This window comes from Hyperolius riggenbachi, chromosome 7, assembly GCF_040937935.1.
Source record: "Hyperolius riggenbachi isolate aHypRig1 chromosome 7, aHypRig1.pri, whole genome shotgun sequence".
In the NCBI taxonomy this organism is placed as follows: domain Eukaryota; kingdom Metazoa; phylum Chordata; class Amphibia; order Anura; family Hyperoliidae; genus Hyperolius; species Hyperolius riggenbachi.
Window position 1 is genome coordinate 282,405,065 of NC_090652.1, and position 17,145 is coordinate 282,422,209.

The following is a 17,145-nucleotide window of genomic DNA, read 5'->3' on the forward strand; positions in this document are numbered from 1 at the left end:
TTTGGGTAACAAATTCATTATAAAGTTAAGTTTAACATTAGGATGAAAAATCCAACAACAATGCCAGTACTTTTCTGTCTGCAATTGCTGGTCACCTGATCGGTCACATGACCACTGTAACACTGTAAACACACTGTGGACGCAGCTATTCTGACCATCAGTGCTTTCTGAGCGGTTTGGCCCCATTGACTTACATTAAAATTGGGGTAAAATCACAGTGATTGTGATTTTGCAAAAAATCGCAATCGCTGTGATTTTACAGCAATTTTAACGTATAACGCATGTGGCAATTTTAATGATAACAGACACGGTGCCACGTGAGATCTGGGGCACCCTGACATACAGGGCACAGTGGGCGGAAATTTTGGGCTCTAACCCCAAATCCTGCCCCTTATGGCCACCTGCACACTGGAAATCCGATATGCTATTCCGATTTTCCCTGGATGCTATCAAAAGAAACACGCAGAAAAAACACACACAAGAGCCTGCTGCACACTAAAGAGAGACTGTCTACAAATCTTTGTCTACAAAACTTTGTATGATTTATTATCGGAGGCTGAGCAGATGTAGTCATTAGAACATTTGTGCAGAGAGCAGAAAGTTTTTTTCTCTCTGTACCCTTAGTTGTCAGTCTCTTAGGACAAGGGAAGGTTCAGGGAGGGTGGGTAAAAAATCAAAATCAATTTCCACTTACCTGGGGCTTCCTCCAGCCCGTGGCAGGCAGGAGGTGCCCTCGCCGCCGCTCCGCAGGCTCCCGGTGGTCTCTGGTGGCGCGCCCGACCTGGCCAGGCCGGCTGCCAGGTCGGGCTCTTCTGCGCTCCAAGGCCCGGAACTTCTGCGTCCCACGCCGGCGCGCTGACGTCATCGGACGTCCTCCGGGCTCTACTGCGCAGGCGCAGAACTACAGGGAAAAGAAACATCTCCCCCATGGGGCACCCTGCGGCTTCTGGGCCCCCTGCGGCTGCATCCCTTGCAGGGTCTATTGTTACGCCTCTGTTTGTATTGATACTTCCTGAGTCTTGAGTCATTTGGGTCTGGCTCTATCTCCCTGGCTACCAGGGGGCGTAACTACAGTGGGATCAGCCCCTGCAAGTGCAGGGGGCCCAGCGATGTAAAATTGGCCCCAACTACTACTTTTCTCCCTCCAAAAAATGGATCCATCCTGCAGATCAGCTGTTTTTGTGGCTACACTTATTATGGGTATGAAGATTATGCTATCCACACTTGTTTCATGAGATGGGCCCCCAGGCTGTGAGGGTCACCAGGGGTAGGCAAGGGAAAGGATGTGAGCATTGGCGGGACCGATCAAAGTGTTTCTGCAGGGCCCATGATTTCTAGTTATGACCCACCTGGCTGCTGAAGAGCTGTGCCAAGGAAAAACTGTATGATACCATAGACCAGGCATGGGCAAACTTGACCCTCCAGCTGTTAAGGAACTACAAATCCCACAATGCATTTGCCTTTATGAGTCATGACTGTGGCTGTCAGACTCCTGCAACACATTGTGGGACTTGTAGTTCCTCAACAGCTGGAGGGCCAAGTTTGCCCATGCCTGCCATAGACTTTTATGTTGCTGTTCACAGTACAGAGCCATGCCCTTGCATTTCAATATCACGCTTCTGGGGGCATTTTAGTGGACGACACACACAATTTCTATTTCCCACCAGGTTATACTATATAGCGGCCGCTGACGTCTGCGTTATTTATACCACGGCCCTGTCACTGGGGAAGCGGTGTACAAAATCGCATTTGTGCACACGTATAGTAAATGGGCCCTAATAGTTTATATGGTAACTGGGAGAACGCAACATTTTATTTGCTTAGGATTTAACGATGAACTGACATACAGTTTACTATAATGTACTTCAAGAGGAACTGTCGCGAAAATCTTAAAATTTAAAACACATACAAATAAGAAGTACGTTTCTCCCAGAGTAAAATGAGCCATAAATGACTTTTCTCCTATGTTGCTGTCACTTACAGTAAGTAGTAGAAATCTGACATTACCAACAGATTTTGAACTAGCCCATCTTCTCATAGGGGGGTTTTCTTTATTTTTTAAAACACCTAGTAAATGGCAGTTGCTCTGTCCAACTGCCAAAATGGTGTGCAGCAAGCAGGGAGGCTGGCCAGCATCTTTGTGTTAATCTTTTTCAGCGAATGTCTTTATAAAGAATAAAGGCCATGCTGAGAATTCCCCATGAAAAGATGGACTAGCCCAAAACCGGTCGGTAATGTCAGATTTCTACTACCTACTGTAAGTGACAGCAACATAGGAGAAAAGTCATTTATGGCTCATTTTACTCTTGGAGAAATGTACTTCTTATTTCTATGTGTTTTAAATTTTAAAATTTTCGCGACAGTTCCTCTTTCAGAGCCTTTTATCTGTTGTGAAATAATTAAACCTTCTGGAATGTTGAAATATTTTATTGAGTTTCGTACTTGTAAAGGGAACAAAAACAACAGTTGTGCACTTGGGGACATAGACCTTTTATGTGTGCATTTAAAAACATTGGTTGTAGATAATTCAAATGCTATTCTGCATATTGCTTAGTTTAGCGATTTAAAAATAGGAAGTGTTAGCAAAACAATACAAAAATAAAAAAAGGATGAAGGTTTAGAAAAAAAAAGCGAACACATAGGCCTTGTTCACATTATAAATCGCAAGCGCTGAGTGATTTATTGAGCATTTTGAAAGCGCTTTCCCAGTGCTTTTAGCTTAGAAAAGCACCCTTGTAAGCACTTTTGCTCAACAATTGAGCTTTTCACTTCCTAACGTTAGTCAGGAAGTGAACTCTTTGACCCGGAAAAAAGTAAATACAATGTATTTCTTCTTAAAAGCGCCCGGGATCGACAATCTGCTATACAAAGCGCTTTTTCAAGCGTTTTGCGATTTCCCTATACCTTCCATTATAGCAAAAGCCCCCAGAAAATGGTACATGTAGCGCATTTGCGATTTCAATGAAATCGAAACGCTTACATGTGAACACTGTCATAGGAAATCACAGCAATGATAGCGTGATAACTGCTATCACAGCAGTTATCACGTGAGCTGCCATGCGCAAACTCGCGTGATAAGGTTAAACATTTGCGTGAAAAGTGCGCGCAAACCTTCGCTTATTACACAAAGTAACTCTGTTCACACACAAACCTTTGCGTGCGGCAGCTCGCGTGATAACTGCTCTGATAGCCGTTATCACGCTATAGTGAATCAAGCCCATAGTGTGAATCAGCCCTTACAAATTATGGGCTAGATTCATTAAGTTGTGCTGCTCTAGAAGTGCAGGTTAAAAATAAGCGCGCTCATGCTGCACATGGTAGTGCTGCACAGCATGCGTTTGTAATTTACGTGCACTCCTCCCTAGTTACGCACGCTCCTTCCTAGTAACGGGTTCCCCTTTCATCTGCCACGAGATGTGAAGTTGTACAACTGCGAGACTTCACTAGCGGGGCTGCTACTATGTTATTTAATACACTAGCGGTCGTGCTAGAGAAGAATCCCGGTTGTGCTACTTCACACCTTGCAACAGATGAAAGGAGCCCCCGTTACTAGGAAGGAGCGTGTGCCTAAATTACGAGCACATGCTATGCAGCACTACCGCGTGTAGCTAGAGCAGCGCAACTCAAGCCCTATGAGTGATCTTTTAAGGCAGTTTCACACTTATTAGTAGCAATGCAAGCACCGCATCAACCATCCTTCCTAGCACCGCCCCCCACTCGGTAATGTACTCCCTTCTGTGCAGGAAGTACGTCACTGGGATTCCCGTCAGCCCGCACATGCACGTGCTACCGTCGCTCATTAACTTGCATTGCTGCATAATCCGTGCGGTAGACACAGATCATACGGTAAAGTGCTGCAGACTTTGCATCAGGAATGCGGTGGTTTGGATACTTCTGGCGCACTGCGTCACATTGCGTACATTTTCCATAGAATTGCATGGCCCTTGTATCGGGCATGCGGCGGTGGATGGTCCTGCTTTGCCTAACTTTATTTTTTACATTTGAAAAATGAAAGGCTCTAGTTATAACTGAACCCTATAGAAACCTTAAGGGCCTTTGCGCACTAAGTGCGTTTCATTGCAACGGATAATATCACCACATCGAAACGCGATGCAGTGATAATGATATCGGGCTGTACACATTGAGTGCGGTGTGGCATGGTGGGTTCCGATGCAGTAGCATACAGCATACCGTGGGTTAATCAGGTAATATGTGTGCCTTTACAGTGGCAGTGAGGCATACTTGCATTCAGAGCTGGGACAAGGTCCTCCAGCACCCAAGGCTGTGACACCAAAGTGTGCCCCTCCATCCCTCCCACCCCAGCCGTCACACACTGATTGCTATTAGACTAAGAGGGCCACAGGGCCCACAACCTTCCCAACACTTTAATATCTAGTTATCTGGCTTGCAGTCACTGCCATGTATCCCCTTTTCTTATTTCTTTCTGCTTCAAACACAATTAGGAATGACAGCTGATTGAATTGTGCGCCCCCTCCTACACTGCGCCCTGAGGCTGGAGCCTATCCAGCCTATGCCTCGGCCCGGCCCTGCTTGCATTATACTGTATGCCTCACTATATGGTCGCACCGCAGCAGTAACGCAATGCAACTGATGGTGAAAGGGCCCTCAAACATATTAGCCTTTTTATATTCTAACTGGCTGCTTGCAGGCTCTGAATTAAAGTCTATGGGCTTGATTCACTAACGTAAATAGCGCGAGTAACCTGCTGTTTCTTGCGCTATTTAACACTGAACACCTTAATGCGCGCTATTGGCGGCAAAGCGTGCATTATTCCCTGCGCAAGTGCCCATGCCGCTTCAAAACGATCACCCATTCCTCCGCCACAGCGCACTTTTCTTCACGCAGTGGAAGCCGACTTCTAAGTTGACGGCCACTGCGCATTGGCCATGAGTATCCTTGTTCGTGTTCCTGTAACCGGGAGCGTCCCGCGCAGGTGCAGTACGAGAAAATCTTTACTGCGCAGTTTGCTCCAGGCGACAGAAGCGTGAACAAGGAAACAAGCGGCCGAGGTTGCGCAGGCTCAGTGGACACCCACTGCATGAAGTGAAAGTGTGCCGCGGGCGGGGGAACAGAGGAGCGTTTGGAAACGGTGTGGTCACCGCTCGGCTGCAGGGGGCTGGCAGAAGCCCTAGGTAAGTGAAACCCTTTGTTTTAGGGATACTACAGTTCCGCTTTAAGGTCATATTTACCCTCTAAAAATATTTGCTAAAATTATGCAGCATAAATGAGGTACAAAACTCAGCAGAAAATGTTCTCAAACTCAGCTATCATAAGTTCTACAATCTGGCTCTGGTACACCATGCAGACAGCCATGCTTCCAGATTCGTTCATCGGTCTCAGCAGTGTTGGCCCAAAAACGATTCCAAGGCTTTGCGTTGACATGCGGTTTGTGGACGAGCTGATGAGAACTCTGCATGAAAACAACAACAAAAGCATAAATATTCCACAATCATTATTATCTTTCAGCTATAAAATGGTAAGAGCAGCATAACACATGTTGTTTACATTCTATATTTAAAGCGGCGTTATATAGTTTGCAAAACGCCTGGTAAAATGTAGGTGCCCAAGCTGTGCATAGATGTTTTACTGTTTTTTAGTGAGTAGACCCCACTGGTTGGGGAACACTAAGGGCCCTTCTCCACTGTAAATCGCAATTCTCCACTGCAAAAAATAAATAAATAAACACATCAATGGAAAGGGAGGCTCTCATGCACTTCTCACAGTTAATCCCCTTTTGCCTGAGGAAGCAGGCTCGACCCGCGAAACGAGTTGCAACAAAGTGGAGTAAAATTCCAGTAAAATTGTATTCTATACTGAAATAGACCCATTGTGCCACTTCTACCTCCCACTTTTAAATTTTTTTTAGTGCATTTTATTCTTTCTGGCACATTTGTGTATCTAATATCAGTCTAACAGAAATTGCTTTCCACAAAATCTTTTTTTTTACAATGAAAATCACATTTGCGATTCTGATTGAAATGCTGCTAATGGAAAAGCACCCTAACAGTAGGATAACTTCACCAGATTTCAGCAATGGAACACTGTAAATCTATTTACAGGTAATGTATAGTGATTACTTTTACATTTATTTTTTACATGTTAAGTTATACTATAAACTTTAAATATAATCAGGAAAATAACAATTTTCCAGGGAATATCTGAAAACAAACATTCTTTACTACATTTTTTGCTGTATTAAAGAGATACAGAAGCGAAAAAAAATATGATATAGTGAATTGGTTGTGTAGTACGGATAATTACTAGAACATTAGTAGCAAAGAAAATATTCTCATATTTTTATTTTCAGTTCTATAGTTTTTGTTTTTTTTATAACATTGCATCATTCTCTAATATTTGCAGTTTACACACTACACAGCATTCTACGTGATTTTACAGAGCAGGCTAGTGAACTTTTGAACTGTCCCCTGCAGAAAAAAACAAAACAGTGACGGACACTAGGGATAATAAGCTTCAGAAGACAGGACTCTCTGTCACTTTGAAAGTCCTAGAGATCATTGGCTCTTTTACATAGATAACAACTTACTGGAGTTTCTTAACTCTTCCTGTACTGGAAACAATATTAGACTCATGTCTCTGCTCCTAATGTTTTATTTCTTAGCTGTACTACACATACAAATCATTATATCATAAATTTATTTTCACTTCAGATTCCCTTTAAAAGTAAAATGCAAGATAGGTCTGCAGGGCAGTTTCTAGGCTAAATTGCACCCAGGGCAAGGGTGTAAAATGCACCCCCCATGTGGAGACAGGTATAGGTGCCCGCAGTATAGGCTAGATAGGTAGGTGCCCACAGTATAGGTTAGATAGGTAGGTGCTGGCAGTATAGGTTAGATAGGTAGGTGCTGGCAGTATAGGCTAGATATGTAGGTGCCCGCAGTATAGGCTAGATAGGTAAGTTCCCACAGTATAGGATAGATAGGTAGGTGCCGGCAGTATAGGCTAGATAGGTAGGTGCCCCCAGTATAGATTAAATAGGTAGGTGCACACAGTATAGGTTAGATAGGTAGGTACCCCTCAGTATAGGTTAGATAGGTAGATGCCCCCCGTATAGATTAGATAAGTAGGTGCACGCAGTATAAGTTTAGATAGGTAGGTTCCCCCTCAGTATAGGTTAGATAGGTAGATGCCCCCAGTATAGGTTAGATAGGCAACTGTCTCCATCATAGGGGTGGGGGAGCGGGCAGAGCGAAGTTTCAACTCACCTTCCTCGATTCCTGCATGCAGCTTCTATCTTCTTCCTGTCACGGCGTCCGTTGCATCGGTAAGAGCTCCCCCTGTGATGACATGCGGTTACGTCATCACAGGGACGCTGTTACCATCGCGACAGACGTTGGGACAGGATAAGGATAGAGGCTGCATGTAGGGATCGAGAAAGGTGAGTTGAAACTTCGCTCTGCCTGCTCCCCCCACCGCTACCCCCACCCTCCTGCTGCTCCTCCTGGCGCCCCGTGCAGCCGGACCACTTGCACGCCCGTAAAAACTAACCCGTAGGTCTGGAGCAGGGACAGGCATCCTTAAAGAGGTTACTTTTTTAAGACAAGACAAACCAAAGATCCACAAGGAGGGAAGGGATCCAAGTGACCAATTTGTGATGGGGGTGGTCCAGTAAGATATATGGCAATAGCTCAGTTATGCAGTGACTAGAGTAGAATCCCTTTATAGTAATCTCCGAGGGACCAGGCAAAGTAACTTACTATATCAGAAGTTTGCTATATCAGAATTGGTCATACATTGTATATTTATACTAACGCTGAGGACTGAGTTTACCATATCCAGGCGCCAGGTCTGTCTGAGGCGCCAGGTGTATCCCGGACCAATTGCTGCTGTATGCTCCTATTTGTCTATTGCCTGAGGAAGCAGGTACAAGCCTGTGAAACGCGTTGCGAACCGCCTGGAGTATACCAATAAATATTTTGTCATTTTGAATACTACAGTCTCTTGAGTCTGCTTGGAGGAGGTGAGCCCACCATTGCCTCCTAAGCAGTTTTAAAGAGGAAGCGACACCCATGCTAACCAAAAAATAAAAAACACATATATAAGTAGATAATTACTAGTTCTACTTACATAACAGATGTATTGCGCTATCCACGTTATGATTTCTGTGTATTTTATAAAGGAAAAGCAGAAAATCCTTTCCCAGGTAGTGGCCATCTTGCTTAGATAATGCTGACATCATATCCACCCTGACTCTGGTTTTCCCCCCTCCCTCCTCTTGCTCATTGTTTATTCATTAGCTACCCTCCTCCCAGAGTCTTCAGACACTCCCACTGGGGTGTATACTAGGAACAGTACACTGTCTTATGTCATCATTGTGCGACTCAGTACAGCTGTGTTTACATCACAAAAGCAGGGTGATTTCAGAGCACACATTTTGTGTCTGCAGAGATCGGATTTCTGCTGTAGCTGCAGACAGGAAGAAGTAGCCAAAATGTTTCTAATGTTTGCAAAAGTTTATCTAATTTCTTGCATTACTGCTTGTTTTTTTCTCTTTTTCAGAGAAAAAAAAGGTACAGACCTGGCTACACTTATACTAGCGGGGGTACAGACCTGGCTACACTTATGCTAGCGGGGGTACAGACCTGGCTACACTTATGCTAGTGGGGGTACAGACCTGGCTACACTTATGCTAGTGGGGGTACAGACGTGGCTACACTTATACTAGTGGGGGTACAGACCTGGCTACACTTATACTAGTGGGGGGTACAGACCTGTCTACACATACTATTGGGGGGGAACAGACCTGGCTACACTTATACTAGTGGGGGAACAGACCTGGCTACACTTATACTAGTGGGGGTACAGACCTGGCTACACTTATACTAGTGGGGGTACAGACCTGGCTACACTTATACTAGGGGGGGGGGGGACAGACCTGGCTACACTTATACTAGTGGGGGAACAGACCTGGCTACACTTATACTAGTGGGGGTACAGACCTGGCTACACTTATGCTAGCGGGGGTACAGACCTGGCTACACTTATGCTAGTGGGGGTACAGACCTGGCTACACTTATACTAGTGGGGGTACAGACCTGGCTACACTTATACTAGGGGGGGGGGGACAGACCTGGCTACACTTATACTAGTGGGGGTACAGACCTGGCTACACTTATACTAGTGGGGGAACAGACCTGGCTACACTTATACTAGGGGGGGGGGGGGACAGACCTGGCTACACTTATACTAGTGGGGGAACAGACCTGGCTACACTTATACTAGTGGGGGTACAGACCTAGCTACACTTATGCTAGCGGGGGTACAGACCTGGCTACACTTATGCTAGTGGGGGTACAGACCTGGCTACACTTATACTAGTGGGGGTACAGACCTGGCTACACTTATACTAGTGGGGGTACAGACCTGGCTACACTTATGCTAGTGGGGGTACAGACCTGGCTACACTTATACTAGCGGGGGTACAGACCTGGCTACACTTATGCTAGCGGGGGTACAGACCTGGCTACACTTATGCTAGTGGGGGTACAGACCTGGCTACACTTATACTAGTGGGGGGTACAGACCTGTCTACACATACTATTGGCTAGACACTATGTCCTTGTGGACAGTCCCTATATAATCACAATAACAGAGTTTGTCACCCTTATATAAAACAGACTGATTAGTCAAGTAGAGTGCCCCTTTAGACATCTCTTAGTGTGGAGAGATACATCATTGTATATTTCATGGATACTCGTGGAGGTCTTTGCTTATCCCCCACTCTGACAAGTTGTCAGAGTGGTGTAGCTATTCCACTTACAATTGCTCACCCACACGTAAATCTAGAGAACAGCTGTATAACTACAGCTCAGTCGAAGTGTCAGCTGACACTAGACCTGCGTAGTATAAGTGCACATACTGCTGTTCTCTATTGGTAGCTGAGGACATACAGAAAGAGGTGCTATATTACAAAGTGATTGTATATGAGATTTCTGACATGTTTCACCCTAACGGCTTTATCAAAGAAGTGCTATACATATATACAGTTGCAAGAAAATACACCCCCCACCACCAAAATGTCCCCCAGCAAAAAGCCCCAGTTAGAGCTGAAGCACCCTGTTAGGTGCACGTTTAAATACTGGGAGGATCAATGCTCCGCCCTTTGGGCGGGTATCAAACATGTGTGCAGTATACTGCTTCCATGGTAAGCCTGTATAAAATGTATATGGTACCTATGAACGGCTGGCCCTGTGTCGAGCACTCTGGCGTTCAGTGGTGGGCTGGGTACTGGCAGGGCGGCACCTCCTCTAGACAGCCACGTCACATCCGGACGCGCCGTCACAGCCGACACCATAGACGTCGTTACGCGTAGCTGCGTCCACATTACCCTACCTAGGCTGCGCGCGCAGCCCGACGTCATCCATAGCAACTGGGGACGCAGACACATAGCCGTGTAGGCGGTATCCAAGGACGCGGACGCGCATCACAAGACCAGCGCGTCCGCCCATAGACTGTGTCGCGTCCTGACTGTTGCCATAGCAACCAAGGCACCGAGATGCAAGTGCATCCAAAGTGTGTGTCACACATACAATGTATCATCCGAGGGAAGGCGCATTTCTGCTTGATGCCATCTCTTGTCCACACTGCCCACGTCGTATATACAGAGTGATCTCCTGCGGGCATATGGAGCTCATTGGCGGGTTGAACAGTATACCTAACACCATAAAACTCCATATATGAGGGATATGACCTCATGTGCTTAATTTATTATCTGACCTCCAGATCAATCACACTGGGGTCAGAGATGTACATACATGCCGTGGTACATCCTGTCAGATATATACCATGACCTTATAACCTGGCATATTCCATAATTATATAATTTTATTATTTTGGGCAGGGGAATCACCTCTCACTCATTACAGAAGTTGTACATATAAATAGTAGTGTGGACACACACCTGGCCCTAAGGCCTGACTCAGGTACAATCAGAGTTGCATGTATATCTTTTGGTCATTTTTATGGAGTGTTACACGAGACACTATAAAAAGCAGGCTAGATTAAAATCCTCGTTGAGCCCATTTGGTGCTATTGAATCCAGACGATATATCCACTGTGACTCAATTTGTGTCAATTTCCTATCCAAGAGTAACGACACAGCTATAGCGAGGCATATGAACCTCGTGCACCCCCAGTCAAGATTTGATATCCGTTTTTGGGGGGTCCAACATTGGAAGAAAAGCGTAAGAGGAGGGAACTTGGATAGGAAATTGACACAAATTGAGTCACAGTGGATATATCGTCTGGATTCAATAGCACCAAATGGGCTCAACGAGGATTTTAATCTAGCCTGCTTTTTATAGTGTCTCGTGTAACACTCCATAAAAATGACCAAAAGATATACATGCAACTCTGATTGTACCTGAGTCAGGCCTTAGGGCCAGGTGTGTGTCCACACTACTATTTATATGTACAACTTCTGTAATGAGTGAGAGGTGATTCCCCTGCCCAAAATAATAAAATTATATAATTATGGAATATGCCAGGTTATAAGGTCATGGTATATATCTGACAGGATGTACCACGGCATGTATGTACATCTCTGACCCCAGTGTGATTGATCTGGAGGTCAGATAATAAATTAAGCACATGAGGTCATATCCCTCATATATGGAGTTTTATGGTGTTAGGTATACTGTTCAACCCGCCAATGAGCTCCATATGCCCGCAGGAGATCACTCTGTATATACGACGTGGGCAGTGTGGACAAGAGATGGCATCAAGCAGAAATGCGCCTTCCCTCGGATGATACATTGTATGTGTGACACACACTTTGGATGCACTTGCATCTCGGTGCCTTGGTTGCTATGGCAACAGTCAGGACGCGACACAGTCTATGGGCGGACGCGCTGGTCTTGTGATGCGCGTCCGCGTCCTTGGATACCGCCTACACGGCTATGTGTCTGCGTCCCCAGTTGCTATGGATGACGTCGGGCTGCGCGCGCAGCCTAGGTAGGGTAATGTGGACGCAGCTACGCGTAACGACGTCTATGGTGTCGGCTGTGACGGCGCGTCCGGATGTGACGTGGCTGTCTAGAGGAGGTGCCGCCCTGCCAGTACCCAGCCCACCACTGAACGCCAGAGTGCTCGACACAGGGCCAGCCGTTCATAGGTACCATATACATTTTATACAGGCTTACCATGGAAGCAGTATACTGCACACATGTTTGATACCCGCCCAAAGGGCGGCGCATTGATCCTCCCAGTATTTAAACGTGCACCTAACAGGGTGCTTCAGCTCTAACTGGGGCTTTTTGCTGGGGGACATTTTGGTGGTGGGGGGTGTATTTTCTTGCAACTGTATATATGTATAGCACTTCTTTGATAAAGCCGTTAGGGTGAAACATGTCAGAAATCTCATATACAATCACTTTGTAATATAGCACCTCTTTCTGTATGTCCTCAGCTACCAATAGAGAACAGCAGTATGTGCACTTATACTACGCAGGTCTAGTGTCAGCTGACACTTCGACTGAGCTGTAGTTATACAGCTGTTCTCTAGATTTACGTGTGGGTGAGCAATTGTAAGTGGAATAGCTACACCACTCTGACAACTTGTCAGAGTGGGGGATAAGCAAAGACCTCCACGAGTATCCATGAAATATACAATGATGTATCTCTCCACACTAAGAGATGTCTAAAGGGGCACTCTACTTGACTAATCAGTCTGTTTTATATAAGGGTGACAAACTCTGTTATTGTGATTATATAGGGACTGTCCACAAGGACATAGTGTCTAGTCATTATTTTCCCTAATCAAACACTCGGATAGTGTATGTACACATACTATTGGGGGGGAACAGACCTGGCTACACTTATACTAGTGGGGGAACAGACCTGGCTACACTTATACTAGTGGGGGTACAGACCTGGCTACACTTATATTAGTGGGGGAACAGACCTGGCTACACTTATACTAGGGGGGGAACAGACCTGGCTACACTTATACTAGTGGGGGTACAGACCTGGCTACACTTATACTAGTGGGGGAACAGACCTGGCTACACTTATACTAGGGGGGGGGGGAACAGACCTGGCTACACTTATACTAGTGGGGGTACAGACCTGGCTACACTTATACTAGTGGGGGTACAGACCTGGCTACGCTTATACTAGTGGGGGTACAGACCTGGCTACACATACTATTGGGGGGGGGGCAGACCTGGCTACACTTATACTAGTGGGGGTACAGACCTGGCTACACTTATACTAGTGGGGGTACAGACCTGGCTACACTTATACTAGGGGGGGGGAACAGACCTGGCTACACTTATACTAGTGGGGGTACAGACCTGGATACACTTACACTAGTGGGGGAACAGACCTGGCTACACTTATACTAGTGGGGGTACAGACCTGGCTACACTTATGCTAGCGGGGGTACAGACCTGGCTACACTTATGCTAGTGGGGGTACAGACCTGGCTACACTTATACTAGTGGGGGTACAGACCTGGCTACACTTATACTAGTGGGGGTACAGACCTGGCTACACTTATATTAGTGGGGGAACAGACCTGGCTACACTTATACTAGGGGGGGAACAGACCTGGCTACACTTATACTAGTGGGGGTACAGACCTGGCTACACTTATACTAGTGGGGGTACAGACCTGGATACACTTATACTAGTGGGGGAACAGACCTGGCTACACTTATACTAGTGGGGGTACAGACCTGGCTACACTTATGCTAGCGGGGGTACAGACCTGGCTACACTTATGCTAGTGGGGGTACAGACCTGGCTACACTTATACTAGTGGGGGTACAGACCTGGCTACACTTATACTAGTGGGGGTACAGACCTGGCTACACTTATATTAGTGGGGGAACAGACCTGGCTACACTTATACTAGGGGGGGAACAGACCTGGCTACACTTATACTAGTGGGGGTACAGACCTGGCTACACTTATACTAGTGGGGGAACAGACCTGGCTACACTTATACTAGTGGGGGTACAGACCTGGCTACACTTATACTAGTGGGGGAACAGACCTGGCTACACTTATACTAGGGGGGGGGGGGGGGGAAACAGACCTGGCTACACTTATACTAGTGGGGGTACAGACCTGGCTACACTTATGCTAGCGGGGGTACAGACCTGGCTACGCTTATACTAGTGGGGGTGCAGACCTGGCTACACATACTATTGGGGGGGGGGGAACAGACCTGGCTACACTTATACTAGTGGGGGTACAGACCTGGCTACACTTATACTAGTGGGGGTAGAGAGCTGGCTACACTTATACTAGGGGGGGGGGGGGACAGACCTGGCTACACTTATACTAGTGGGGGTACAGACCTGGCTACACTTATACTAGTGGGGGAACAGACCTGGCTACACTTATACTAGTGGGGGTACAGACCTGGCTACACTTATACTAGTGGGGGTACAGACCTGGCTACGCTTATACTAGTGGGGGGTACAGACCTGGCTACACTTATACTAGTGGGGGGGGGGGGTACACACCTGGCTACACTTATACTAGTGGGGGGGGGTACAGACCTGGCTACGCTTATACTAGTGGGGGTACAGACCTGGCTACACATACTATTGGGGGGGGGGAACAGACCTGGCTACACTTATACTAGTGGGGGTACAGACCTGGCTACACTTATACTAGTGGGTGAACAGACCTGGCTACACTTATACTAGGGGGGGTACAGACCTGGCTACACTTATACTAGTGGGGGTACAGACCTGGCTACACTTATACTAGTGGGGGTACAGACCTGGCTACGCTTATACTAGTGGGGGTACAGACCTGGCTACACATGCTATTGGGGGGGGGGGGGAACAGACCTGGCTACACTTATACTAGTGGGGGTACAGACCTGGCTACACTTATACTAGTGGGGGAACAGACCTGGCTACACTTATACTAGTGGGGGTACAGTCCTGGCTACACTTATACTAGGGAGGGGGGGGAACAGACCTGGCTACACTTATACTAGTGGGGGTACAGACCTGGCTACACTTATACTAGTGGGGGTACAGACCTGGCAACGCTTAAACTAGTGGGGGTACAGACCTGGCCACGCTTATACTAGTGGGGGTACAGACCTGGCTACACTTATACTAGCGGGGGAACAGACCTGGCTACACTTATACTAGGGGGGGGGAACAGACCTGGCTACACTTATACTAGTGGGGGTACAGACCTGGCTACGCTTATACTAGTGGGGGAACAGACCTGGCTACACTTATACTAGGGGGGGTACAGACCTGGCTACACTTATACTAGGGGGGGTACAGACCTGGCAACGCTTATACTAGTGGGGGTACAGACCTGGCTACACATACTATTGGGGGGGAACAGACCTGGCTACACTTATACTAGTGGGGGTACAGACCTGGCTACGCTTATACTAGTGGGGGTACAGACCTGGCTACACTTATACTAGTGGGGGAACAGACCTGGCAACGCTTATACTAGTTAGCCAGGTATGGTGTAGTTAGGTGCAGGGACCTTAAGTATAGTTAGCCAGGTATAGTGTAGTTAGGTACAGGGACCTTCAGTATAGTTAGCCAGGTATAGTGTAGTTAGGTGCAGAGACCTTCAGTATAGTTAGCCAGGTATAGTGTAGTTAGGTGCAGGGGCCTTCAGTGTAGTTAGGTGTAGGGGCCTTCAGTATAGTTAGCCAGGTATAGTGTAGTTAGGTGCAGGGACCTTCAGTATAGTTAGCCAGGTATAGTGTAGTTAGGTGCAGGGACCTTCAGTATAGTTAGCCAGGTATAGTGTAGTTAGGTGCAGGGACCTTCAGTATAGTTAGCCAGGTATAGTGTAGTTAGGTGCAGGGACCTTCAGTACAGTTAGCCAGGTATAGTGTAGTTAGGTGCAGGGACCTTCAGTACAGTTAGCCAGGTATAGTGTAGTTAGGTGCAGGGACCTTCAGTACAGTTAGCCAGGTATAGTGTAGTTAGGTGCAGGGACCTTCAGTATAGTTAGCCAGGTATAGTGTAGTTAGGTGCAGGGACCTTCAGTATAGTTAGCCAGGTATAGTGTAGTTAGGTGCAGGGACCTTCAGTATAGTTAGCCAGGTATAGTGTAGTTAGGTGCAGGGACCTTCAGTATAGTTAGCCAGGTATAGTGTAGTTAGGTGCAGGGACCTTCAGTATAGTTAGCCAGGTATAGTGTAGTTAGGTGCAGGGACCTTCAGTATAGTTAGCCAGGTATAGTGTAGCTAGGTGCAGGGACCTTCAGTATAGTTAGCCAGGTATAGTGTAGTTAGGTGCAGGGACCTTCAGTATAGTTAGCCAGGTATAGTGTAGTTAGGTGCAGGGACCTTCAGTATAGTTAGCCAGGTATAGTGTAGTTAGGTGCAGAGACCTTCAGTATAGTTAGCCAGGTATAGTGTAGTTAGGTGCAGGGGCCTTCAGTGTAGTTAGGTGTAGGGGCCTTCAGTATAGTTAGCCAGGTATAGTGCAGTTAGGTGTGGTGCCTTCAGTATTGTTAGCCAGGTATAGTGTAGGTAAGCATAGGGGCCATTTACCTCCCTCCAGTTCCAATGGCAGTCTGGGGCTCCTCCTGGTCTCCCCTCCATCAGCCGCGCTGCGAGTGCCTCCGGAGTCCGGCGAGCGAAGGGGGCGGTGGGCAGCGTGCACTGACGCATTGTGCCTAGGCCCAGCGCCGCCCCCAGCTATGATGTCGCGGCTGCGTCCTCTCCCGCTGTACCGCCCCTCGCCTCTCCGCCTCGTTCTGATTGGCCAGCGGCTGGCAGAAGATTCTGACAGCTGAAAGCCGCAAAATGTTACATGACGCGATGGCAGCAGATTCTGCCAGCCGCAAAATGTTACATGACGGGATCTACCAAATAGGCGGTCAAGATCTACTGGTAGATCACGATCGACCTACTGGGCACCCCTGGTGTAGCCAGTAGGAGGCCCCAGCATAGGTAGCCAGGGATATGTGTAGCCAGTAGTAGGTGGCCGCAGCATAGGTAGCCAGGGATAGGTGTAGCGAGTAATAGGTGGCCGCAGCATAGGTAGCCAGGGATAGGTGTAGCCAGTAGTAGGTGGCCACAGCATAGGTAGACAGGGATAGGTGAAGCTAGTAATAGGTGGCCGCAGCATAGGTAGCCAGGGATAGGTGTAGCCAGTAGTA

General features: G+C 47.1%; 1 protein-coding gene across 2 annotated transcripts in view; it reads right to left on the bottom strand.

The window, feature by feature from the left end:
* Positions 1-3,443: 3,443 nt before the first annotated feature.
* Positions 3,444-17,145, bottom strand: part of ARHGAP15 (Rho GTPase activating protein 15) — an 862,741-nt gene continuing 849,039 nt past the window's right edge. For both annotated transcript variants that reach the window (XM_068245872.1, XM_068245871.1), the window contains one exon: positions 3,444-5,431. In XM_068245872.1, the coding sequence (XP_068101973.1) occupies positions 5,260-5,431 (172 nt within the window). In that variant the 3' untranslated portion in view covers positions 3,444-5,259. The remainder of the gene's footprint in view (positions 5,432-17,145) is intronic.